At 43.2% G+C, this 27486-nt stretch overlaps 1 protein-coding gene across 2 annotated transcripts in view; it reads left to right on the forward strand.

Annotated features, from left to right (window-relative positions):
• PITPNB (phosphatidylinositol transfer protein beta) overlaps window positions 1–27486 on the forward strand; it is a 64179-nt gene that overhangs the window by 25545 nt on the left and 11148 nt on the right. For both annotated transcript variants that reach the window (XM_003994761.6, XM_003994762.6), the window contains exon 8: window positions 16859–16936. In XM_003994761.6, coding sequence (XP_003994810.1) covers window positions 16859–16936 — 78 coding nt within the window. The remainder of the gene's footprint in view (window positions 1–16858; window positions 16937–27486) is intronic.

Here is a 27486-nt window from a genome sequence, read left to right on the forward strand (position 1 = left end):
GAAAAGTACACATTTGCAATTCTCAAATGACAGCGTTGTCTTAGCAGTCCACAGGTACTGAGTGCCTGTTCTGTGCTGCTGGACTAGCCCTGCAGTAGCTGTCCAGGGTGGTACAGAACCTCCCAGAGGTTTGCAATCTGACTGAGACCAGCCCAGTGCAGTGAAACGGTGAACAAATGGCAGAGCCTTATGCATGGTCCAAAGTGCTGCAGGATTTCAGAGAGAAGAACAGTGTGTGAGGACGAAAATCTGGGAAGACCGAATGGAGGAGGCGTAACATGAGGAAAAGTACGATTTGATGGGTGGAATAGTCTACTCCCACCCTCGTTACTTTTTTCTCTCTTATCCTCATTACTCTGACATTGTAAGTTTGTTTTTCTCTTCTCCCTAAGTAGAGATTGCACCATGGAGGGAAGCGTCTTTTTTACTCTTAACTGTCGTCTTCCCAGCTCCTTGAACAGTGCCTGAGTCAGTGAATGAAGGCATTGTAGGCAAGTGGAGGTGCAGGTGCGTTATCTGACACTGAGGGGAAAGTTGGAATAGTTTTTAGAGTCGAAGGGGACCTGAGCTACCTCAGCCTCATTGCTTTCAGACCATGTTTTGTGTAATCCTAAGAATTTCTTGGAGCTCACCAGTTTCTCTGGCTGTCAGGATGGAGTGACTAGAACATGGGGCTGAGGAGTTCCCTCTGTCCCCCTCTCCCAGCATAGTCCTGCCTGTCTGACATTAGTCTTCACCATAAAATGGACTTTGAACACACAGTTCTGCAGCCACAGAAAGTTTGATTTCGGGGCTAACCACCCTGTTTTACAAGTCAGGAAACTGAAGCCCAGGTAAACGAGTCTTTTCCCAAGATCGTTTAGCCACTGCCAGCAATGGAAATTCTGACTCTCAATCCAGAGTTCTTTCCACCAGTTTTCCAGTCTTCCGTTTCAGAGCTAAGGCCCTGCTTTGTCACTCGTCAAGCTGCTGGCTTCGTTTCCCCGCTATTTGTTCTGTTCTGCCTTCCGGTACTCCTTCCTCTCTGTCTGAGGCCTGTGTGTCCTGAGGGTCAGACAGCATTTCTTCCAGGGAGATTTCATTCACGTTGGAATCCTCTACCCTTCTGCTCTTACTCGTTTCATTGATCTATCTTGGTCTCCATGTTTTCAAACTCATCCCCTTTTCAGAGTGAGGACTTCATCAGCATTTGTTGAGTGAACCCGATGAGCTTGAGAATGATGATGAAACTAATCTTTGTGACTCAAGACATTTTATAAAATCAGTTTGATGTTAACTTGACACCTGGGTTGGCAAGGAGGGAGAAGAAACAGGCACCCACTTACATTGCCCCTGGGTGTGTAAATCGGCACAACCTGTTTTGCGGAATTACAAATGTACACGCCCTTTGACCCAGCAGAATTCCATTTCTAGGAATTGATCCTACTCAGTATGAAGTGACAAAGGTATAAACGTATGACTGGAAACAGTCTGACGTCTAAATGTTTCTCCATCAACAGGGACTAAGAACCTTATGGGTCACCTGTATAGTGGAGTTCAGTTTGATCATTAAGAGGGAGTGAGCTCTATTTGTACTGATCAGGAATCCTTCACAAGGTAATGTGGGAGAAAGATAAAAAAGAGTACGTATAGGATGCTTCCATTTGTAAGAGCGTAAAAGGGAGAAAAATAGATCTGTATGCATGTACTTGCTCATGTATGAGACAGTCGGGAAGAAAGTGAAAGGCGGTAGTGATTCCTTCATGAACGGTGGTGAGGGAGCCAGATGGCTGGGGAACAGGGTGGAAGAGTCGAGGTCTGTCGGACGTGTGTGCAGCGAACTGTTGGGGGACGTCTTCTTGCTTAGTGTATCGGTTTTCTGTTGCTGCACGACGCCTCACAAATTTGGTGGCCAGGGAAGGCAACCTCATCGAAGGAGTGCCAGCCCTGTGCCGCACATATGTAGTCTGCTGGTGAGAAGCATGTCGTGGGTTCCACCAGTGCTCGGGGGAGGAGCTTGTACAGGAGTGTGACTCGTTGTGGGAGTCCTCTTGGGACACGTCTGCCATGCCATCGGTCAATTTTTAGTACCTAAACCTCGCTCTTCAAGGATTAAAGTGAACACTAGAATCGAGAGTTTAGTAACTATGGACCAACGATGTGGATTTTTAGTAGGGAGACCTTGTGAGGGTGTGGTGATCTCTCAAGAGTTCAGGCTGTGGCACCTTAACCCCTGGAGGTTTTGGTCTCAGTCTTACTGAATCCATGATTTTCATCTGGTTGGTAATGAACTTTGGTTTTTCTTGAATGAGCTAGTTTTTCTAAAAACTTCTTGAATGACTGAATTTCTTTCCTGCCTATTAACATGCTTTAAAAGAAATAAAAGCAGTTAATTAGTAATTTTGAGAGGATTAATAGCCAGGTCTCCTCTCCAATCAGGAGTAATGTGAAATAGTTGGGAGTTCAGGAAACCCAAGAATTTGGGGGGTGCCTTCGTGGCTCAGTCGGTTAAGCATTTGACTGGATTTCTGCTCGGGTCATGATCTCGGTTTGTGGGATTGAGCTCCATGTTAGGCTCTGTGCTGCTGGTGTGGAGTCTGCTTAGGATTCTCTCTCTTCTCTCTGCCCCTCCTCACTCACGCATGCATGCTTCTGCATGCTCTCTCAAAAGTAAATAAAATCAGCTTTATTTAAAAAAAAAAAAAAAAAACACCCAACCCAAGAATTTGCAAGTGAATCTTGCTGTTAACTCCACCTGGTGGGGGGTTTCTGTCACTGCAGGGGGATTTAACACAAATACAGCCCTGGACAGTTTAATTCAGAGTGACTGTTGATTACTTTAAGGATCAACTCTGCTGGGTTGCTGGTGTCAGACAGCTCATATATCACTCTTGTTGTAGACTTTGCTGTTTTTTGCTTGTGCTTATGAACTGTACCTCACTGTACACAGAAAGGATGTGATAAGACCCACAGAGTAACTAAATATTTGAGTGGCTCCTTTGACATAATTTACATATTTGAAGAGTGACATTGTCACAATAACTCTAGGAACAAGAATTTGACCCCAGGTCACAGTAATTTGCATATATATATATATACACACACACACACAGACACACACACATACATATATATAAATATATGGTTTATCCACTTTTTTTTGTTGATTACTTATGGAAAGTCTGTATAGGACTGTTACTATAGCCACCATTCTCTGTAGCTTCCTAGAAGATACATGATTGCCTAATGAAACAAGCTTAGGATTCTGGGATGTCTGCATAAACGTCTCCTCTCCGCCCTCCCCGTTTCCTTTGGCCACTATTCAAAACTGGTTTCCTGTTTTGGGGGAAAGAGGCATTGTAGTGAAGTATTAAGGTGTTCCATCCCTTAAGAACGAAGCTACCTTCTGCTTGGCAAGCCATTCCAGGAGAACACATCCCTGAGCCCCCTCCCCTCCTCCATCCCCACACCGTCCCAGCCCCTCTTCCATTTCAGATCTAACCTTGGCATGGCTCCTGAAAAGCCTTCCTCTTTTCCACAGTAAATTGGGTACCCTTTGGGGGCCCAGACTCTGTTGTACCTCATCGTCTCTGTGTTTCTAGGAGATGATGAGGTACGACATCATCTCTTTCTTTCCAGCAAGATGCTCAGTGCATGATACCGAGTGAACTTTTAATAAAGGCTTGGTGAATCAAAAAGAATTTGCAGATTTTTTTCCTTTGTGTTGTCTAAAAAAAAGAAGGGGGAGAAGACAGTTTGGAGGAATTGATGTTTTTATCATTCAAATATTGAATGAACAAAATGCTGCTTTAGTTCCTTCTTTACTAATCCTAGGTGATGAAGTAGGTGATATGCTCTCGGTTCTAAAAATTCATTTCTGAATGAGCAAATACCTTTCTGTCAGATTGAAAAATGTTTTAGTTAGATCACATTGTAATGAATCAAGGTTTTCTCTATCATACGGAAGATACCAGAATATATATATGTTTTTTTAAATTTTTACAGTTGTTGTTGATACAGAACCACAATAAAAAAAAGTTGAGATTTCTTTAAACGTCCTGATGAAATGCACATGCATATCTTCAACTCATTTCCAAAATATATACAAATGAGTCAGTTGACATCTGCTTCTGCTTTTTTTTTTTTTTTTTAAGGTATAAATGTGAATCTGGCCCCTTTTAATCATCTCCAGCACTTTGTCTAAGTAGCTTTTCATGATTTGTATACAAAAGTCACTTCCCAGGAGAGGAAGACCCTTTAAAGTGTAAGCCGAAGTGTACACACGATTAACATCAGAGAGACCTTCGTTTTTGGAAGTAATTTGAAAGAAAATGAGCACGGTTTAAAAAACAAAAAGAAATTGGAACCACATTTTTAGGTATTTATGTGTAACCAGAAAGGACTGTATCAGCCTTCCTCTGTAGTATCTGCTACCTCTGTAGTATATGCTGTGACTTTATTGTTATTTCCAAGAATTGATTTAAGTAGAAGTAGTGTTTAAATCAGGATTTTAAGGCTCACAGGTCTCAAAATGACTTAGTTGAACATCTGTTTTTTAAGTGTCAGTAATAAGCGAATACTTGTAGGAAAGCATTGTTTGGAAGACGTAGTATAAAAGTACAGATCTATTCCCTGTTAAAATGCAGCTCATATAAAGAGGGAATGAGTTTTTTTTCCCTCCTATTTCAGCATGTTGGAGTGTATCCACTTGTGGTGAAAGATTTTTCCCAGATGAGGCATTTCAAAACCAAGACGTGCCCAGTTTTGTGACTGTAGTGGTGTTTCACCACACCAGGTTGTGTCTGGGTCACAGAAAGGATGTGGAGGGTGTGCTCCGACTGATGGGGTTCGGGGTTCTTCTCGGGGACTTCCCTAGAGAGCTTGAAGGAGCCCCTTTGAATGTGAGTGACCCAGTAGGCTTGTGCTCCTAAACTAAAGCTCAGATTTCATGCCTCTTCTTTCTTTTGTTCTTTCTGACCTTCCTTTTAACCTCTTGTTACTCATTACCCTCAGTCCCTTCATCCCGACCTGCCTGTGAGTGTAATTGCCCCATCGGATTTACCCCAACTCTCCGCCTTTTCTCCCAGTCCCTGTCATTTGCAGATGCCCCCCTGGGGGGCGGTGGGGAGGGCGTGACTTGAAGCTGCTCTGCAGCCCTGATGCCTGCCCGACAGAGCTGGACATCCTGAGCTCTGGGCCTTGGGTCCCCACACACTGCTCAAGTCTGGACTGCCCTCTGGGCCACCTCTTGGCAGTAGAACCCTTCTCCCCAGCAGCTTTTCCAGCCTAGCGCCTGGAGTAACACGTGGCTCCACTCCCTTGTCACAGTGGGGTCCTCCACACTCCAGGGGACCCTGACACTCCCAGGTGAGGGCGTGGGCTGCCAGTCCAGCTCACCCTTCCTGGAAGTTCCTGGAATCCAGCCCATTCAGCCTCACCCCCCTTGTTTGTTTTCCTTTGGAGAAGACCCCCCCCCCACGGTGGCTAGGGGGGCAGGTCTGTACTTGTGGGAGTCCCAGTTGTGGGCTGGATCTGCTCACAGGTCCAGTTCTCTGACCATTGGAAGCAAAGAGGTTCTTTTCAGGGCTTCTGAGGCCTTCTGGGGAGCCTTGTAACTAACTCCCAAGCCTGCCTCTCAGTGCCTTAGCTAGGACTCCAGCCAAAACGCTTAAGTCCCTTTCCTTTCAAGCTTGGTCTGTCCAGGGACAGCTTGTTAGAAATGCAGATTTTTAGCTTCCTCCCCAGTCAGTGTCCAGGTAGCACTCTGGGCTCCACGTAGCTCTCCAGGAGATTTCTGTACATGCTCACACTTGGGACATGCTCAAGTATACACGATACAGAGTGAAGATTGCACAGTGGGCACTCTTTGAGGGTCATGGTCCAAAACATTCACCCCAGCCTTTATTTTCACTGTTAAGGAGTTTGAGCCCAGGAGGAAGTGCTGTAACTTCCCTGAGCCACATAAGCACTGGAAAGAGGAATCAGGACTTAAAAGTGGGGCTGCTGACTTATTTTTGTCTTTCTAGAGCATCTTCTCACCATATGATGTTCCTTCCTTTGCAATATGTTAAGAGCATGCTTAATTTATTTTAAACAAACAATCAACCACCTGTTCTTTCCATCTCCCCTGGTTCCCCAAAATAGCAGTTTCATTAGTGGCCTTGGTCACCTCCTCCCGCAACTGCTAGATGGTGGGATATTTGGAAATTTGCATCTGTGCAAGAGAACAAAAAAGGATTGGAGCCCCTAAGATGTCTTTTGGTGTGGGCGCTTACAGAGAGCACCATACGTTTTCTCTTATGTGCACTTAGCTAACATCTTTTGGAACTCACTGTTTGCTCTGTGTTGGTATGGTAAATATTTTTCCAGATAAAGAGAAATTGTATCTGTCTGAAGGGAGTGCAAGATTCTTAATCAGCAAACAGATTAAAGTGTTCCTAAGTGACTTGGAGTTGGTTGCTTGTGTAGTGAGTGTGGTGGTGCTAAGTGCCCCTGTGCCAAAGGACGCCCCCCTCCCCCCACCCCACCCCCACCCACACAACTGATACAGACCAGTGCTGGGCTCCAGGCTGTAGCCAAAGTCCGAGTTCGAAGGCTGACTAGAGCCTAGAGGTTTGGAGTTTTGTACTTTACTAAAAGAAGAGTTCTGGCCCATTTTAGTTGTACACCAAAAGATGATAATGGAATTGTTGGGCTCTTCTAAACTGCTCCCTTAAGCCGTTTGTGGAAATTCCATGGTAATCCCTTTAAGGATTGTGATGTTCAAAGAAACAAGTTTGGGCTTTTTGCTTGTTCTTTCTGGCCTTGGCCATTTGTTCTTTGTTTATGATGCATTTATTTGGTATGTTTTGGTAGGCAGTTTTAGTTGAGAGTAGAAATGTGCTAAGCAGTACCTGATTTTCTGAATCCCATTTGCCTTTGAAAAATGAATATTTAAGACTTGCTTTTCCATGCATTTAGCTCTTTTTACTTTGAATGCACCGTTCCCTTGAGTGTGTAACATTCTGACACTTCTAAGTTTATTTTTTATTTTTTTTTATTTTTTTTATTTATTTTTTTATTTTTTTCAACGTTTGTTTATTTTTGGGACAGAGAGAGACAGAACATGAATGGGGGAGGGGCAGAGAGAGAGGGAGACACAGAATCGGAAACAGGCTCCAGGCTCTGAGCCATCAGCCCAGAGCCCGACGCGGGGCTCGAACTCACGGACCGCGAGATCGTGACCTGGCTGAAGTCGGATGCTTAACCGACTGCGCCACCCAGGCGCCCCTAAGTTTATTTTTTTAGAGAGCGGAGGGGGGAGGGCAGAGAGCAGGACAGATAGAATCCGGAGCAGGCTCCATGCTGCCAGCGCAGAGCCCAGTGTGGGGCTCAGTGCCACAAACCGTGAGACCGTGACCTGAGCCAAAATCAAGAGTCAGATGCTTAACCAGCTGAGCCACCCAGGCACCCTGAACAATGAATGACCCTTTTTAATTGTTTTAAACCACGAGTGTATATTGTGTTTAGTTACTGCCGTTTTTTTGTTTTTTTGTTTTTTAAAGATACTTTTTCCTGAATGTCAGCCTTGGAAAGCTGATGAAACTTGGTTTGTTTATTTAGGCATGTAAGTTTTGGTCACACCTTAAGCAATGCTTGTTTCTCGTGCTCTAGGAAGGATTTGGGCCTATCTTTTTCTTTGATCAGGCATTCTGTGGGACAGTGCCCAGATGTTACACATTTGAGTGCATAGTCTTGGCAACATATGCTTTACTGTACTGCCTTTAGAAAAAAACTTCATTAATTTTAAGGAAATGCAAGAATCATAAATTATGCTTTCTATGTAATCTTTAAAAGACTAAATTTTTTCTAAAAACAGGAAATCTGGCTAGAAAAAGTTAAGTATTAGCTCCAACTTTGTGAAATTGTTCATATTTGTCAGCTTTGAGCCACACAAATGACATTTTTGGGGTCAACCTAATAGGCCTTCCAAATTAATCTTTGATGGATAATAACCCATAGCAGTCAGCACCGACCATTACTTCACTTCATCGTCTCTCCCGGCTTTTCAAAAAGGTCTGCATTCTAGATGTTGCTTTTGTTCCAGCTGTAGCTGCTTGCTTCCTAAGAAGGGCTTTCTGCTTGTCGGAGCTGTGCAGGGGCTACCTAATTCTTTAGTCCTGAAAAGAGCTTTTGTTTATTAGAAGTTTGTGACTGAGAGCCAGCGAGTCCAAGGAGAGCCTGTGGTTGCCAAATGCGGCTTCAGTTCTCTTTGGCGTGAGCAGACACTCGATCTAGTAGAGTACCTCTTCCTTTTGCTGTTAAAATGAACGTAGACTAAGCGTTAGAAACTTCTCTCTGGTGTATGTGCGAGAGCTCCAAGAGTTCCTTATTAAAGCGTGTGCAGAGTAAGGAGGGGAGACGTGTGACCCAGCTCCTAACTGTAATCGTAGCCCCCTTGAACTCGGGGGAAAGAAAAAACCAAAACAACTCAAGTATAGCTTTTAAGGTAGCGGTGATTTTGCATTTGCTTAAGAAATTTCCCCTTGTCAAATAAATGCTCGTCTTGTCCCACCTTTTCTATGCTGGGAAGCAAGCCACTGTCGAAATCCTTTTTGTAGTAAGTTATAGAGGTTTACCCCCCATCCTTAAAGGAGATACAAATAAACATAGGCATGGTTTTTATTGAAAAGAAATGTAAAAACGTTCCCCACTTTATTCTGCTCCCTTACATGGTCAACTTTTGGAACTCTTAGAAGATTTGCATCCAGCCGGGGATTTGGAGAATGTCCTAGTGTATTTGAAGGCATAGTTGCATGGCAGTGCCCCCTTGTGGGAAAATAACATATTGCTTCGTTCATAGCTTGGTTAAATCTTAGCAAGGACTTTTAAATTTCCCTTAAAAATCTGCATGTACAAGTCTATTTTGCACAAAATGCTTTTTCACTAAAACCTGTTAACTTAATGTTTACTTCTGATCTCTTCCATATTTTAAAAATAAAAAAGTAGGGGGGCGGTGGAGGTGGTGAGGTGTGAGGTCGAGTTGCTCTAGTTTCTGGATTGGGGGGAAAACGCCATTTTGAGCAGCTGAAAGAAATTCGCATAAATGGCTTCAAATCGAGTTTTTTTTTTAAGTGTACTCCTTATAAAAGCCTCCCACCCCCCCTTTTTTTTTATTAAAAGCAGTGCAACTCTTTTTTTTTTTAATTTTTTTAATGTTTATTTTTATTTTTTTTTTTTTTAATTTTTTTTAATGTTTATTTATTTTTGGGACAGAGAGAGACAGAGCATGAACGGGGGAGGGGCAGAGAGAGAGGGAGACACAGAATCGGAAGCAGGCTCCAGGCTCTGAGCCATCAGCCCAGAGCCCGACGCGGGGCTCGAACTCACGAACCGTGAGATCGTGACCTGAGCCGAAGTCGGACGCTCAACCGACTGAGCCACCCAGGCGCCCCTTTTAATGTTTATTTTTGAGAGAGAGAGCGAGAGCATACGCACACATGAGCTGGGGAGGGGCAAAGAGTGAGGGAAACAGAATCTGAAGCAGACTCCAGACTCTGGGCTGTTAGCACAGAGCCTGGCTTGTGCCTGGCTTGGGGCTCAAACTCACGAGCCGTGAGATCGTGACTTGAACCAAAGTCAGACGCTCAACCGACTGAGGCACCCAGGCACCCCAGCAGTGTAACTCTTTCTTAGGGAGAGGGGGAGCAAAGATCCCTTCATTACTTGAGTACTCTCAGATGATAAAGCGTAAATCCCATCACATGTTTGCATTCAAAAGTGTGGTGGTTGGCCAGGTTGTTGACAGAGCTGCCTTGAGTCTTGGCCCGTCTGCTCTGCAAGGGCAAGGGATTTCACTTCTCCACCCCCAGAAATGGTGGGATCACCTGTGTTCCAGCATTGTGACGGTTAGCTGGGAGAATGCATGTGCCTGGCATATAACAAGTTCTCCAAACATAGTAGCAAGAATAGTGCTGGTTATTGGATTTTGCTCTTGCTGTAAAAAAAAAAAAATTGTTTCCCTGCAATTATTTCCTACTTAATGTTTGTTAAATTAGTGCTAATGGGTTAACTGGGGTCCTGGGGCTTAGGAGCAGCTGTGTCTGAGGTCAGCTCATAAACCAACATGGAGGTTTTGCTGGAAAGGGCTCACCTGAATATTCATTAGGGCTTTCCCCTGGTTTTAGTTTAAGGAATTTGATATGATAGGTTTTATGATCTGTTGTCATTTAAGAAATAAATACATTTTGTGTTAAGTAAGACTTTTCCTGAACACATTACGTACATTTCAGGCATTTGCAATTTAATCTTTAAAAATGTAATGTTCAACATTCATATCAAGAGTATTAAGAGTTATTCATTTTAAAATGCTCTAATCAGTATTTAACTGTAAATAGGCGGCAGTAACAAATATATTGTATATTTGTGCATGAAACATAGGCTTACCCAAACCAGTAGCCCACTTATCTGAGGGCAGGGCTCAGGAGTAGCCCACCAGCCCTGGGCTATCCAGGAATCCCTTTTCCCGCCCGCCAAGGGCTTACTCCTTTTCCCCCGCACCTCACCTTCCTGAGTCTCATCTAGAACACAACTATCTGGTTCCCCTGCAGGTGTGCAAGAGGAGATGGAGTCTGTCACTTCAGGGTTGTTTTTTTGTTGTTTTTTTTTTACTTTCATTTTATTTTTATTTATTTTTTTAAGTAGCATGGGGCTCAAATTTAACGGCCACTAGATCAAGAGTCGCTTGCTCCAACAACTGAGCCAGCCAGGTGTTCCTGTCACATCAGGCTTTTGGTTGCAACTTCTTTTCAGGGCTGAAATTGATTTCTTTCTATTTCTCTATTAATTTGTAGCCTTCCAAAGGCTTTCGGGGTCTGCCTTCATAAGCGTGACAGTGTTGGCGGTCTCTGAAAGAATGGAAGAGGCACCCAGCCCACTGTGCCCCTAGCCTGGCTGTGCCCTAGCCTGACTATTCTAAGCTATGGCCACCTTTTAGCATAGAGCTCTGTTGACAGCCTCTGCCCCCTTCCCATGCTCAGCCCCACCGCTACTCCCACCCCAGATCTCTATGCAGGGTCTCCAGGAGATTAAAAAGATCACAAAAAAAGTGTTCTCTTCAGCCCTGTAGGTTTGACTGCATTTCTCTGTTCTGAGTGCAGTTGTTTAAAAATTAGCCTTTTAGGATTCATTGGTGGGAAGCCGGTAAGGATTAATGAGAAGGCTGAATTAGAGAATATTTTTTAATGCAGTTTTGTTCCTCAGAGGTACATTCAGTAACAGAAACTAGGCCAACAAGTTATTGACAATTAGTGGTCCTTTGGGAATCTGCTTTAATGAATAGATAAGAATGATTTGTAATTAGCATAATAATTATATGCAAATGAATGCTTCTGAATTGCTCTAAAACACTTCTGAACTGTTTAAACAGCCCTCCTGAGATCTTGTTACTCTATTAATTTGTGTAGCAAATCTTTTTTTCATAGATCACGCAAAGATAAACTTCAGTCCAGCCCCTGTCCGAATTATTATAAATTCCAAGGTGGTAGGACCTGAATTAATGAGATTTACTTATACTATATTAATGGTGCTCTGTGGGAACCTGAAAGGGTGAGGGGTCCTTGGGGAGCTGTAATTAAAAATAGGAAAGAAAGCTGCTTATTTGAAAATAACTGTTGAAATGAGTTTCTTAAACAAGTTCGTAAATGTTATTTGTCTTTACACCTCTGTTACTTGCTGTTGCAAAATTTAATGCAAACATTTTTTTTTTCATGGGCTTCCCCTCTGGAGTCTGGCTTGGATTTTGTCAGCTCCAATTAGTTATGCGCTGGGGTCAGCGGTGATAGGATCCAGGAACGCCTTGTTTTGCAAGTGCCACAATACGTACTGAAAAATGAAGCGCAGTGCTAATAGATGATGTTTGTTATTTATCTTCATATTTAATTTGGTTTTCTCCCCCTCATCCTGGGCTTTACTTTTAGGATGTGATTAGAGGAAATAAGCTTTGCTAGGTTGAGCGGCGATACCCGTGCATTCTCAACTTCGTGATTATCTTTGAGCTATTTGAATAGACACCTAATTAATCATCTTGTGCTCAAGGAAAGCATTTTACGGCAGGCTGCGGGATCCTAATATCTCTCTCAAGTTTTTATTTTTTACCCCGCAGAATGGTTTCTTTGTGCTGGGGGCGGGGCGGGGCGGGGGGAGCGGGGGTTCGCGCAGGGTGCCCTTTTAGGAGCAGGTGCGGAGGCTGCTAATGCTGTGGCTTAGGCCCTCTTCTTAGCCTCCATTTCGCCTCACCTGTGGCAACCCATGCCTGGTTCTCCGAGCAGTTTCTGGCGTGTGGCGCTCATCTCGATTTTTCCACAAGCTGTCAAGAATCTCCTGCCGGTCCCCCCCCCCCCCCCACTCACTTCCCATTCATAATCATGAGTTAAATCTGGGCTCAAGGACATTTAGGTTGGCTCAGCACAGATTTGGTACTTGCATTTGGGGGGACAGCCACTCTGCTAAGAGATTCATAAAACTAATATTCTTTGTCTTCAGAATGAATCTGGTTTCTGTTGAGAGTTTCTGTTGAGAGCTGTAGAGACTAACAGATGTACACCCAAGAGGTAGCACAACTTTTGTATTCCAGTGACAGAAAACAGCTATTTATAAGAATTTAATGAACGTACTCTGTGGCTCCAGCATGGAGACTCAGTAAGCCATTTATTTCCCATATTATATTTTATTTGTTCTCCAAAGGGTGTCTTGACTTTCACTTGCCTCCTTTTTTACTTAAGTGAGAGTTTTCAATTAAATAGAGTTGTATTACCACTAATCCGAATGTACCTTATGCTGATACCATTGTGTTTTTCTGTCGTCGAGGCCCTGGTATTGGTGGAGCGAACGGGTGTCCGGGGACATTACACCTAACTTGATAATGATGGTTTTACCGAGCCCTTATCCTGGCCAGGCCTCTGGGCATCATACAGATAATTAAAATTTGATCGTAAAAATTTTTAAACACAGTGCACCTTAGCGATAAGATTTTTCTACTTTTAAACGCGATTTTAAACCTCGTTTTAAAAATACACTTCCTTGGCCTGGTGAATTTGCTTGCTTTTTTTTTCCCAAGGATTACAGAAAGTGCATAGCAAATTCAGCCTTCAGAATACCCAGGAGCTGAAGACTCAAGTAGGCTACAGCTGTCTTCACCCACAGTATTCTAAAAGAACTAATGAGATGAGAAGTCTGCAGCTGGTGGCAAGCACAATAAACCATGAGCCAAGGGCTTCTCTTCATCAGAGCCTCCCCTTTCCCCATGGGATCCCGAAGGAGACAGAATACTAACAAAGCCAGCAGGCTGTCTCATTCCACACTATTGCTCATTTGCAGCTATAATTGGTAGCTGAGGTTGCATTCTGTATGCCGAAACTGTCATACATGAAGGAATATATTTGTTCATTGTGATACGGATATGAATCGGCCAGTTTTCAAATGCAGAAAGACCAAACCAGCAATCCAACAATAAAATCGTAGCGAAGAATGTAACTGTTCAGAAAAATTAAGTGTTTTGTTATAAAGGTACAAAACCGACGTTGTTAAAAACCACACCTGCCTCCTGCTTTGTAATACCTTGGCACTTAATTCAACTGATTAAACATTTACGTATGCAAACTAACATTAAAACACAAAAAATTCCTGGGTTTTGACAAGATGCATTATCCTCATCTGTCAGGGTTAAGGTGCTATTGTTAATAATTGGGTCTTGTGACACTTTCAGTGTTACACCTTTAATGTTTGCTGCTTTTTAGTCAGGAGAAAACAGCTGGGAAGACTTACCTTGGGAGATACATGAGTGCGTGTGTGTGTGTGTGTGTGTGTGTGTGTGTGTGTGATATTTTATACGCACACACTCCTGCCTTACAGGCAAATCCACTTTGATGCCTCTGCTGCTGCTGCTTCTTGGTGTTTTTGAAATGGGTTTTGCTTATCTGGCAGTTGTGGACACCCTTCTGCTGCCTCCCATGTGGTCCACTAGAATGAGCCGGGGACAGAGGCCAGGAAGGCTGGAGTTAAGTCCTGGGCTAGGAGAGCCATACCATTTGGTCGTTGGGACCGTGGCTTCCTCATCTGTCAAATGAGGCGGCTGGGATGGTCTTCATGGGCGGGTTTCCCTCCGTAATTCTGTGGATCCTTTAGTTCCGAAAGGTGTCGCAGGGTATGTACGTGGTAGTAACGACAAAGGCTCGGAAACAGGCTTTTTCTGCCACAGTGTGACAGGTGCAGAGCGGAGAAGCTCTGAGGCGTTACTCTGCCCTCTTCAGTTAGTATGTCAGACAGGCATCGAAAGGCCCGGAGGTGGGCACCCTGGTACGGAGCTGGGGTCGGGAAGGACCTGAAGGGGTGTCGTCAGCAAAGCCCACCCGATCCGTCTGTTCGTTTTGACCTCCACCGGTGCCATAATCGTACAGAAGTTCGTTCTGTGGGCTCCATTTCATCAGTTCTGAGGTTCCCTTGCCCGCTTTTCCTCCCGTTTTAATACACTGAGAATTAGGGTTTGTCTGCCAGGTATGGCATGTTTCATTGGCTGTGTTCCTTCTTCTTGTCACATAAAATGGCGGAGCATGCTCTGACAGTCCCTCGGATTTAGGAAATGTGCGATTTACTATTCAGCCCATGCCAGGCTCCATCATATCTCACATTTTGCATTAAGAAAAAATTTTGAACGGCATGCCCACAATGAGGTCACATCTGAGATGGTATTTAAAAAAAAAAAAAAAAAGTATCCCCCCCCCCCCGCCCCCCCACTTAAGTGGGTTGAAATGGTAAACACTGGCCAGGCCTCTGGACGTAATACAGGTAGTTAAAAATTGAATCACAAGAATTTTTAACATCTACCTTTGCAGTTAAGGTTTTTCTACCTTTTAAACACGATGTTAAAACTGATTTTAAAAATGCCTTTCCTTGGCTTGTGTCCGTTGATTTCAGTTCTGACTCTCATTCTCTCCGTTCTCTGTTGGCGGTTAACTCCTACTCTCTGGGGTTTCGGTTCTTTGTTTGCCTCTTCCTTTCTCCCAGCTCCATTGCGACTTCCTAGGAGCTGGCACCAGGTAGGTGCTGGTTCTCCTTGTGTCCTCAGACCCCTTGGGCTCCCCTCTTTGCATCCTGCACGCTACCTTCTACGTGGTGGCTACTGAATAAATAGATTCGATTGAGGGACATGGTGTCAGAAGTGATTATTTGATAGGATGTTAAATACTTTCAATTTGGGGGAAGAGTAAGCTTGTCTCTAGATTTTAATTCCAAGCCTCAGACTTAGAGAAAACATTTGATAGCGTTACATGATGGTTTATAGCGGCTGGTTGCGCACTGTTAACCTTGGTGTTGAGACTGCCTGTACGATGGTTTCTTTTCTCAGCAGTGAAGTTGTTAATTTTGAGGGTGCGGCTCTAAATTGGAATTTAAGAATTCGCGTTAGTTGACAGAAATTGAACTTTCTGTGATGTGCCCAGACACATGTAACTCCAGAAGTCCTCCGGCCCCTTGCAGGCGGCTTGTTCTGGTCTGTCGTAACTGGATAGTGCTGCCTGACCTAATGCCTACTACCACATTGCAGATCTTAAAGCAGTAAGACTCAGTGTAGCCAGCTAAATGTTTGTGTAATAATTTTAGCACACTGTTGGGCCCTTTTTGAATTGTTGTTTTCTACTTGAACCTCACATTTTCCCTTCTTCACACAATTTACGTCTAACTTTCTCTTTAGGAATTACTGACACGTCATGTGCATCTACTGAGTAAATGTTGAATCTCAGAGCGGCTGCCTCTCAACATGTTTTCTTTGATTTGTGAAAGTTTGTATTATACTTAGAGATGTTCAGTGCTTGCCTTTATCTCTAGAACAGTGATGTTTCACATACGACTTGTCTGGGTGTTTTCCTTAAAGTACATGGTCTTTCCATGAATGTTGGGAAGGACCCCAGGCTCAGGGGCTTAGGAATTCTGCGTGACAAGGCAAAGGCTCTCCCTTTGTAGTATTTTCAGGTCACCAGCTGACCTCTGCTCACTGTGGCCATTGAAACTCATTTCTTTTTTTAAATCTGAACTTTACTCTTTAAGGTAGTTTTTTTCCTATCTGTAGGTTGTGTGTATATGTGTGTATGTGTAGAGCAGGCAGGTTGAAAAAGATTACTTCTTTCATTTCCTCCATTCTATAAGGAAGAGGATGTTAGGGAAATAGAATTTACACACGCTAGGACTTTGCATAAAACCAGTCTTAAGGCCGTTCCGCTGTGACGTGATACAACTGAGGTAGTTCTATGATGGAGGCATAAACCCCTCGCTCACCTCCTGTGACGAGGGGCTTCCATTAGCAAGCCGAGGGATTTGCACCCTACGGGTCTCTGAACAAGGGTGTGGACAGGCTGGCCTTGTCATTGAGGCACCCAGCACAGACCCAGCCATGGAAGAGATCAGGGCCGGGCTGGGGGGGTGCTGCCGCAGGATTGATAGTTCTGATCTGCGTTCCCGGCCACAGTGGTAGCTCTCAGTCATCACCGATGGATATTGTCAAGACCGGGATGGTTTTATTTCTTGAATGTGCCTGTATGTGTATCGACATGTTGAAACTGTTAAAAGACGTGGGAAGGTTTGTGGAGCTCTTCAGTAACCAGTGGCTTGCTCGTCAAGACTTCTGTTACTAAATATTGTGTAGTCATCTTGCCTTAAAGTGTAAAACAGAACCAAACCCAAAACTTACTATCATAACGAAGCGTTTTCCTACTTTTCCGCAAAGGCACAGTAATAAGCCTAATCAGTTTCTGTCCTGTGTTTTAGTAGCTGCAAAGAGCTGTTCTGGCAAGGTTAAAGAAATTTCTCTGGGTTCCTTCTCTGCCTCTGACTTTGTTTTGCTTTGCAGGACTACAAAGCTGATGAAGACCCAGCGTTATTCCAGTCAGTCAAGACCAAGAGAGGCCCTTTGGGACCCAACTGGAAGGTACTGGATGCTGACCTTTCTGACAGGCAGAGTCTTGGCAACAGACCACTTGACAGGTCCCGGGTCTGGGAGAGCTGGTGACGTTTAAGTGAAAAATAGAAATGGCACAGAAATAGTTGTATTTGCGATGCAGTTGGCCAGCACGTCTGTGCTGCATTAACAAACAGAACATAGCCAGACTGTCACTTTCAGCATCATGCTATTCTGATAACTCTTAAAAAGAGACAAGTGATTTAGTCTTTGGGGATTGTAGTGTTCTCTTTTGAGACTTGAAGCAGTACAAAAATCCATGTTAAATGAAGGTTTATAGTTTAAATTTAGTCTTAGTGGAAACCGAACAAGTTCCCTTCACCTGAGCTCGTGTTCCTGGCCTTTTAATAGTTACGTCTTGGAAACCGGAACACCAGAGAACAATTTTGATGGCAAGTAGTCACTTTCTAATAAAGAACACGCCCTTACTTTATTCACGGGAGTGAGAAAAGCAATGTCAAGGTAATAATTTAAATTGCTATAGAAATAGAAGGCATTTTAAAGACATCCACTAAACTAAACGAGAGACCCTTAAAGAGGGCTTACTGTGGTGATGGCAAGTGATTACAGGTAATTTGACAGGAGCAGGGGAACATTAAAACCTAAACGTGCCCAGAGCACATTTCCACCAACACGTTTTATTTGGTAACCAGTCTGTTTATGCCGAAGCCGGTCACCAGTCATCGGTAGAAGACCTCTAGGTGTTAGTTGTTGTTTGCAGATAGGGGATTACTGTGACAGATAGCCCCACAAGTAACCCGTGGAGTGGCTCTTGGTGGGTGTCAGACTGTTGTGTGGACTGTCTTGCACGTCAGCTAAAATGAAGGATGGATCTGACTGTTCTACGAGAAATGATTCAGAATTCTCTGATTTTTACATTTGTTCTCTGGGTGGAGTTCAGTTCAAGATTCTCCCAGTTGAATGGCCATGACCGTAGACTTTTGACTTGAATTCACAGGAAGTGATCTATGTCACTTACAAATCAAGGAACAAATTCAGTATGTGTGATCTAAACTTAGTTCAGTGGATTTAAGAATTTCCCCCATCCTTGTGCAGATTTCTATATGTGGACCTTAGAACTGATGAGTCAGAGAAGAGGTCTTTCCCCTTTGAGATTTAACCTGGCCTTCCAAAAAGGAGTGCCGTGTTGGAGCAGCAGATGGGTGGCTGCCTCTAAGGCAGCCATATCTTCTCAAAGGCCATCTTGCTCCAGTAAGTACTAACTCTAGCTAATGATGCTTTTACAAGGGAAGAGAGGGGCCCGAAGTTGAGACTCAGGTGAATTAGACATTAAATTTTCTTGAAATTGTCAGCTTTTCAAGTGCACACTTGAAAAGGCGATGCTCCATTTTATGCTGGGCTGTCATGCTTGAGCTCCAGTCTCTTCTGTCGGAGCTCCCACCCAGTTTGAGAACAGGCAGCACATGTAGTTTGACACTGTGAGTTTTACCTAATTTCCAACGTTTTAGGAACCTGGAAGATGATTTTTATTCCTTTTTTATTTATGATTTTTGACTGCCATTGCTTTGTCTTTTATTATCAATTAATGATTAAAATTCTAGAATAGGTTTACTTTCTAGAAAGAATGTGAATTTTACATTTTTTTCAGGTTGCATTTTAGCAGTCTTTTCCCCCAGTGTGTGTGTGTGTGTGTGTGTGTGTGTGTGTGTGTGTGTGTGCGCGCGCGCGCGCGCGCGGGGGAGGGGGGGAACAATAACTTATTATTTCTCTGGGAGAATGCTCACTGATAGTGATCCCTTTTTACCTATTTAACTCTTGGTTATTAACCTTACCCAAATGATGGTGAGTGTAGCTACCCTTAAAAGTTCAGTTATAGCTTAACTAAGTTACCATGATCCCAGAAATAACTAGTAGTTCCCCCCTGTCTCTGCGGTTTTTCTTTCCACGGTTTCATTTATCCGTGGTCAACTGCATTCTGGAAGCACATGATCCTTCTGATGTCAGAAGGTCAGTAACCTGACGCTGCATCACAGTGCCTGCGTCATCCCCTCCCTTCATCTCAGTGGTCATTTTATCATCTCACATCATACAAGAAGGGTGAGTTCAGCACAAGAAGATATTTTGAGAGAGAGAGAAAGACCACATTCATGTAACTTTTATTACAGTTTTTGCTATAATTGTTCTGTTTCGTGATTAGTTGTTGATCTCTCACTGTGCCTAATTTATAGATTACACTTCATCAAAGGTACATATATAGGAAAAAACAGTGTATACAGAGTTCGGTACTGTCCATGGTCTCAGGCATCCATTGGGGGTCTTGGAACATATTCCCCGTGGATAAGGGGGGACTACTGTAATCATGCCATCCACGCATTCCTGTGAAGGAAAGAAAACTAAAAAGGATGACGGTAGCTGGTAATACAACATATAGAAAAATAGGAACCTGTGGATTGACTTGATCTTATCAGCATCTCCTGTAATTGTGTTCAGTAGGCCCTGGGGCGCCTGGGTGGCTCAGTCGGTCGGGCGTCCGACTCCGGCTCAGGTCATGATCTCGCGGTCCGTGAGTTCGAGCCCCGCGTCGGGCTCTGTGCTGACGGCTCAGAGCCTGGAGCCTGTTTCAGATTCTGTGTCTCCCTCTCTCTCTGCTCCTCCCCTGCTCATGCTCTTTCTTTCTCTCTCTCTCTCCTTCAAAAATAAAAACGTTAAAAAAAAAATTTAAGTTGTGCTTGGCAGGCCCTGTTTGCCAGTGACGATACCCACCATGGCACTGATGGTAGGGCTGGGTGGTAGTTGGGGATTTCTGTACGTCTGAACTAGGAGAGAAGGGAGGAATACGTGGTAATTAGGCGAAAAGGAAAAAGAAGTCCTGTTCTGGACCCACTTGCCCGAGAGTGTCTGTCAGAATGCTCCTGTGCAAGAGCGCAAGGGCTGCCCGCTCCCTCCGCGGCGGCTCCGGGCCTTCCTTCCGTGCGCCCTCCCGTCCTCTCCCTTCAGTCTTCTTTCCCGTCGCCCCTCAGGAGAAACTCCCTTTCACGAGTACAAATTCAAAAGTGCATTCGGCACCAGGTTCAGACTCTGTGATCTCTTGCAAACTCTTCCTTACTTACCCCACGCTGGCGTGTTCCTTCTGAACTCTCACAGTATTTACTGGCTGTCTACGCCGGACTGGAGAGTGGAAAAGACACTTTTCCTTGGTGCCAGGCGCTATGCGAGGTCGTGTTTCATCTTCACGACCTTCCTGTGGGGTAAGTACAACTGCTTCATTATATAGATGAGAAACTTGGCCAGAGAAACACAGGTAATAGTTGTAGGAGAAACAGCAGGATGTCTGACATCTCTATGGCACCTGATTCAGTGCCAGTCACAGAGATGCGTAGTGGGTGGAGACGTGACGCTTTCTGACCCCCACATCACCAGTATGCATCTCTTACGCCCTGTTGCATCAGGCCACGTGTGTGTCTCTCTGTACTCATGGTATTTGCTAGAATTTGATAATTCCTGTTAACATTTGTACGTTTCCAATGGTCAGGGAATCTGTAGGTGACAGTGGCACTGAGGGAAATCCATTTCCTTATCGCTTGTGGTATAGGCTGTGACTTCGTTAACTTAATCCTAGTTCTGGGCCTGGGTTTCCACATCTCTAGAATGGGAAGGACATTGTCACTGCCTTAGAAGGTTGTTGCCAGGACTGAATGAAGTAGTGAGTGTTACGTTCCCAATGCGGAGGAAGCTTTGGTCTTTGGAAATGAAAAGCCACATCATCTCTGGGGGTTGGTGAGATCTATACACAAGCTGCCCTATTAATGACACAGTTATCCCTTTTCTGTGTCTGGTATCCAGGGGTTCTCTTGTCTTAATAGCTGGGAGTCGTCAAGCCCATCTTGACTCACTTGTCTGTACCCCTTGTCTTTAACATGTGTGTGTTACGAGTGCTTAATGTGGGTCAGCCGAAGAGCAGAGGCCATATGAATGCTAGAGAACCTTTGCTAGTAAGTGGTCCTGAGGGTGCCAGGGGAGCACCAGTGAGTAGATTTTCATATTTTCAAACTGGGTTAGAGTACGGACTTTTTTTTTTTTTTTTTTTTTTTTTTGCCTGGGGTATGATACATACCTTTTATTTTTTAAAAACTACAAACCCAGGGATGCAGGCTTTAGTTATGGATTCATCTTCCTTCTGAAAAGAGAATTTTTTAAATCTGAGCACATGAGTTATATTTTGTTATTTAGGGTTCAACACTTAAGTGATTCTGTACATACTGATAGGGGAGGGATTTATAACCTGGTAAAGATTTTTGCTTCAAGGTAGATTGGTGCATTTCTTACGGATGTAAATGTTTATTTCTTTATAGCACTGCATGCACACGTGTGTGTGCACATGTTTTGGTTTCTTCCATGTTTTGAGGGCTTTGTGTGTTCTATGACATTGGTATGGCTGCCTGTTCTAATGGTTTATCACAAACCGTGTACGTGTGGATGCCTTTAGCTTTCAAGTTTACCTCTTCCGATCTGAAGGGTTGTCATCTTAACAAATTGAACCACCATCTTTGAAGATTATGGTGTCATTTGCATCCTATGGCAAGGCCGAATTTCTTTCTTCATTTAATGCTGACGCTTCCTGAAGACTTAAAGTTCTTTGTCTCTATGTATAAGATAGTTAAGAATTAGGCCTATAAAGGTCTTTTGTAGGAGACTTTGCCAGAGTATCTGGCCCTTAGAGTACTTGACGGGTCTCGGAACCATCCAGTGTCTCAACATTGCGGTATAAGGTGATCAGGTCAAATAAATAAGTTGATCTAGAAATTGGGATTCTTTAATGTTATCTTTGTGTGCGTACATATGCTTTTTCTAGCCATAAAGGCACGTCCTATTTATGTTCGAACTCCAGTCTGGAGCGAAAGTTCTGGCAGCTGGAGCTTTCACAACAGTATGTCGTGCTGTTTACCTGCTCAGTCCTGCTTTAGACTCATTTTAGAATTACCCGTGAAGCTGATCTGGATCCTTCAAGCTAGTGGAGGGCAGCCATCTGTGGATTGTAGGGACGCTGATTTGTTCCCTGCCACACTACCAAGACTCCTTTCTCCTCCCGCCTCTCATCTGTGGAAAGAAGGTGGGAGCCTTGTCAGTGGCCCGAAGTGAAGATACCACAAGGTTCTGTTGGCCAGGGATGGGAAGAAGGGAAGCGGGGGTGAGGGAGAGCTCAGAGCCCAGCTGTGGAAATCTCTTTGAGATAGAGCCTTGCGAGAAGGCAGCCCAGAGCCCTCAAGAGGCTAATGAGCACCTGATAGCCTCTCGAGGAGAGAGACCGAGGGTCCTTTCCTGTCTTCATCTAGACATGGCTCTCAGTCCTGGGAAAGATGTGAAGACATTAAAACATGTTCCCTCCCTATCATCTCATTTTCAAAAACCTATAGTGGGTGGCATACAGAGACTTAATAATTAGTGTCTGGTTAGACCATATTGTAGCTTATGTATAATAAAGCCGACCTGAAAACATGGCTAGGTTTTTTTCGTTTTGTTTTTGTTTTCTTGAGCACCTGGTTTGCAAATGAGGTTTTTAATTCGGTATAAAAATAAGTAGCGCTTGGTCTGTGTGAATTACCCAATTCCTACAGAGGACAGCAAGAAATCTGTCCCATGTCTTCAAGAAGCTAAGTGCCCCGGGAGTGATACACGAGTAGTTCTAGCCTTATCGTGGATACTGAATGCCTCTGTTCTCAGGCAGCACCAACGGACGCAGGCAGGGAGACAGATGGAGTGTCTTACTTGGGTTCGAGAGGTGATCTGACAGGATGGGCCCCTTGCAGGGTTCTTACTGACACTGTCAGGGACAGTGTTTTCTTCACGAGCATTATCTGAAGAGTGAACCTGTGGTTTCCCTTGCACATGGTGTCACTCCTAGAGTAATTGGACACAAGCACGAAGCACATGTCATAGTTCTGATTAGGAAAATGGGTGTGAGCTCCACAAACACTAAGTTTGGAGACATGGAAAATGTGACTGATTATCCTGTCACAGGCAGTAAGCTTTCCTGTCTTCACTTCATTTTGCCTGTTTTCATGAAATTAGTTTAGCCTGTGATTAGTTTAGTCTTTTGAACTTCTTTTTCGCATTTGCTTACTCTCTTTAACATTTCCCATTTGCCGAGTCAGATAAGAATCTTCCAGCCCTGGACTCTGCTGAAGTCCTCTGTTGATGACCTTCCCATAGCACTTGGTGTGTCCCCTGTCAGAGCGGGGGGTCTGTGTGCTCACTGGGCCTCCTTCCCCACCCCCTTCGTCCCTGTTAGAGTTTTCGGCCATGGGCTCTGTGTCTGACCTACTTAACGTGGGGCACTGCCCAGCACCGAGGTTCGTGCCTGGGAGAGGCTTAGTAAGTATTTGCTGGATTCAAGTTAACTGCCTTAAACCAAATAAAAAGCAACCAAACGTTGGACTTGCTGTGTACTTACAGAGAATATGATGTCCACTGTAGATCTGTCTAAATGGCTGCCAAAAAAAAAAAAAAAAAAAAAAAAAAAAAAAAAATCCGAACAAAACTGAGGGAATGGTGAGGCTGAGTTGGGGAATTGGGTTTTGCTTGAGAGTTAAGTACACATACTTCACATATATTCTGTAATCCTCTGTTGATATTTACTGATGCGTGCACTGGCAACAGCCCCAGCAGTGCATTTATTTTTAACTTTCTTAGTGAAATCTGGGTTGGAAACTTACATTATGAAATCAACAGCTGAAATTGAGCATTCAGATTGCCTAAAATTGAGAAATTAAAATATGAAGGCAGTGTGAGCCTTCCAGAACCTGCCGCGTACTTCCAGAGTATTAATCTGGTGATCTGTAGCACATACCAATTCCTTCTCCATCCCCATGCATTTTGACCAGGAAGGAGCGTGTGTGGAGTTGACGTGTAGCGTGGCATTGTGAGAGGACTACGTTTTTAGGAAATGAGTTTCCATAATGCCTTTGGGCTTGTTTCATTTTTTTTTCCTAATTGTCTTGTACGTTTGTTTATATTTGTTTGTCACAGATACAAGAAACTAGTTCTTGTGGATAACTCGGGCTGATTGCTCGCCATTCCGGTTAAACACGCTGCGTTTTGTTTAGTTATGCTGCGTGGCTCCAGTATACATTACTCTCCCTTAGGCCTCGTCCACATACCTCAGAGTAACCTAATATGCGTTGTTAAATTAAAAACATGATTTGCGTTTGGGGGTTTCATTTATGGTTAGAAACATGAAATGTAAGGAATTCAGTGAACACACAAACGAAATACAATTTTAGAAACGTTTTCTCCACTAGCTTGTGCTTGCTGCATTACAGATGAAATTTAAATTCTGTAAAGATGAGTCATAATTTAGGGTTCTTCTGTTAGCCTGTGGTTTTCATTTTATAGAACTCCTGACTGTTCTTGCCTTTTGGTAACCAGCCAGTCTTTACCTTTTATTTTCAATTGTTCTTTTAAATGTTTGTGCTTTCATCTATATAAAACTCATATTTATCAGCAAAGTAATTTTATTTACAACTAGATTTAGGAAAGAGTTAATCCTGTTTTTGCTTTAGGTTAGCAAATGTGAAGTTTGAGCTGAGTCGGAATTAATGTGTGAATGATCTGAATTTTGATTTTGGCTTTATTTGCCTTGGGCTTATTTTTCTACCTGATGAAGAGGAAAACGTTTGTATTGTTCAAGGCGAGAGAGGAAGCTTTGCTTTGCCCCAGTGAACATCCTGAGAACTGGACAGACAAGCTGGAACTCCTTTGGGTTCTGTGGATCCTAGAACAGTCCTCTGAATGTGGAATGCCAAATATTTGCCCCATTGAGATTTTTCACGTTTTGAAAGTCACACGTCTTTTCACAAGAATGTTTCTGATGACTCTGAAGAGTATGTCATATTTTACTTTGCCTGTGTACCTCATTTTTACTTTTAGAAGTTTAAGATTAGGAAAAATGTAATATGGACTGGACTAAGGTTATCTATTTAAGATCTTAATTCAGCTTTTAGCTTGATTTTGTTTAGCTTTTATGTATTAAATCTCAAAACCAAAGGCAGGAAAACATTTAGATTATTTATAGTCAAAAGAAGAGTGAAGACTTAAAATAGTACCCAGATAATTTAGGGCAAAGGAATTCATTGTCCTAAAATAGTCACCTTCGGGCAAAAACTCTTGCATTGTCGAAGCGTGTTGGGTTTTTTTCTGATTACGAAAGATGTGTACTTCTTAAGTTTCAGAAATAAAGAATTGTACACAGAAGAAAGTAAAAATCCATTACATTCTCACGATTTAATTCTTGTTATCTGTTACATATCCTGATTTATGTACTGTATTTTGTTAATAGTTGTTTATACCATGGATAGATACCTGTTTATGTTCATATTGTGCCTTTAAAAAATTTTTACATTATTAAGCATTCTTTGAAAAGATGGTTTTTAATGTCTATGTGTGTAGCAGCCCATTGTTTGGAAGGCTTGTAAAATACTTCACCATTAAGTCCACGTTGTTGCTGTTATAAGTAAATACGTAGTGTTTTCTGATGAATTGGGATACGTTTCTGGAAGTGGAATTACATGGTTAAAGGGTTATACATAGGATACGGACAACTTTAAGGCTTTTTAGTGACAGAGGGTCACATTCCCTTCCGAGAAGATGGTGCCACAAGGATTGTTTCAGCTTTTACTTAGCTACGTCTAGGCAGTCTCCCTATTTTCTGTTTCATTACATGTGGAGACTTTTTCTAAATGTTTATTTATTTATTTTCATTGTGTATGGAGACTTTTTTTTTTTTTTTTTTTTTTTAATGTTTGCTTATTTATTTTGAGAGAGAGCAGAGGAGGGGCAGAGAGAGAATCCCATGCGGGCTCCGCACTGTTGGTGCAGAGCCTGACCTGGCGATAGATCTCACAAACTGTGAGGTCACGACCTGAGCCGAAATCAAGTGTCAGATGCTTAACTGACTGAGCCACCCAAGGCTCCCCTGGAGACTCGTTTGTTTGTTTAATCTCCACACCCAACACATGGGACTTGAACTCAGTACCCGGACATCAAGAGTCACATGCTTTTCCGACTGAGTCAGCCAGATGCCCCTAGGTATAGACACTTTTTAAGCCATTTCTTAACCACTAGTCTTAAGGTCATACATAGCTCAAATTAAGAGGCAAATCGCATAAGTCATTGTAAGAACTGAATGAGACCTTAAATATTGCATATATTTAAAAAAAATTTTTTTTGAGAGATGGAGGGGCAGAGAGAGAATCTTAAGCAGGCTCTATGCCCAGTGTGAGCCTGACGCGGGGCTCCATCTCACAACCGTGAGATAATGACCTGAACCAAAATCAAGAGTTGGACACCTAACCAACTGAGCCACCCAAACGCCCCAGATTTCACATATGTATTAATAATATATAATATATATTAAAAATAGGTAGCTTCCACGTTCTCCGTTTATTCCTGTGGGTGACATTATGTTTCTGTAAGTCCCCTCACCTCACACTGTGAGGTGCTGATACTGTAAAGAATTACGCTAAGAAATAAAGGCAGCAGGCTCTTCATTGACTTGTTTTTTAACTTGTACATATTCTTTGAATTTTTTTTTAATCACTTGTAAGTTGTATGGAAAAACAAAAAAAGCAGATGAGACTGGAATGTATATTTTAGGTCTGAGGAAGATAGTTTGGAGAACGGGTTCATTTTGTCCCATGACTTAAACTAAATATTATAGATCACTGTTTGTAAATTACCACTATTCCTTTAATTGATTTGAGCAGACTGCCAGAGTCACTAGAAAGCGTGTGAGAAACAAACTTAGGTAATTGTTGGAGTCATGTGTGTATGCTCTGCTCTTGGAGCCCAAGTGTGGTATAAGCATATTTGTGTTAAATTCCGCTTACCCTTTAATTAGAACCATGCTTCCTCCTGCCGTTTTTATAAAATGGTAGAATTCTGAGGAGTCGGTGTTCTCCTGGAAACACCCAAGGTTTTCATTTAGCACACTAAGGTGTCCAGTGATTTGGAGTTTCCGAACGAAGCTATCAGCAGCCCATAATTAATAGGGCCTTGGAATGTTCCGTCTGGAAGGTATCTTAGGGCTAATCAGTGGTGCATCAGAGGTTCTTAGCCGCAGAGGCGATTCAGCCCAAGTGCATAGGCAGGAGGATATTTTGCTAAGCCCATTATGGAATAAAATGCAAAATTATAGGAAGTCTTAAGCCACTGAATGCCAAGGACATGTGCCGTCCCTGACCCTGGAGGAACTAAGTTTACTGACCCTTTTAGCGTTGCATCAGTGGAAGACGAAAAGTTGAGCCCAGTGTTTCCTTTTACTGGCAGAAGCAAGGCCCAGAGAGGTTAAGGATCCTACCCACCTAACATAGGAGGTTACTTTGCATAATGGGAACTGTACCCACATCCTCTTACTTCTAGTCTAAGGCTACTGTTTAGCAGGTGTATTTCATAATTTTAAATACTATATTCTTCATGTTTTCTTCAAATTGTGTTTCATCATGAAGGCTTTCAGTGATGCTCGTTGAATGAGAGAGTACCTCAATACTGGCTCATTGCTTACT

Source organism: Felis catus, chromosome D3, assembly GCF_018350175.1.
Source record: "Felis catus isolate Fca126 chromosome D3, F.catus_Fca126_mat1.0, whole genome shotgun sequence".
Classification (NCBI taxonomy): Eukaryota; Metazoa; Chordata; class Mammalia; order Carnivora; family Felidae; genus Felis; species Felis catus.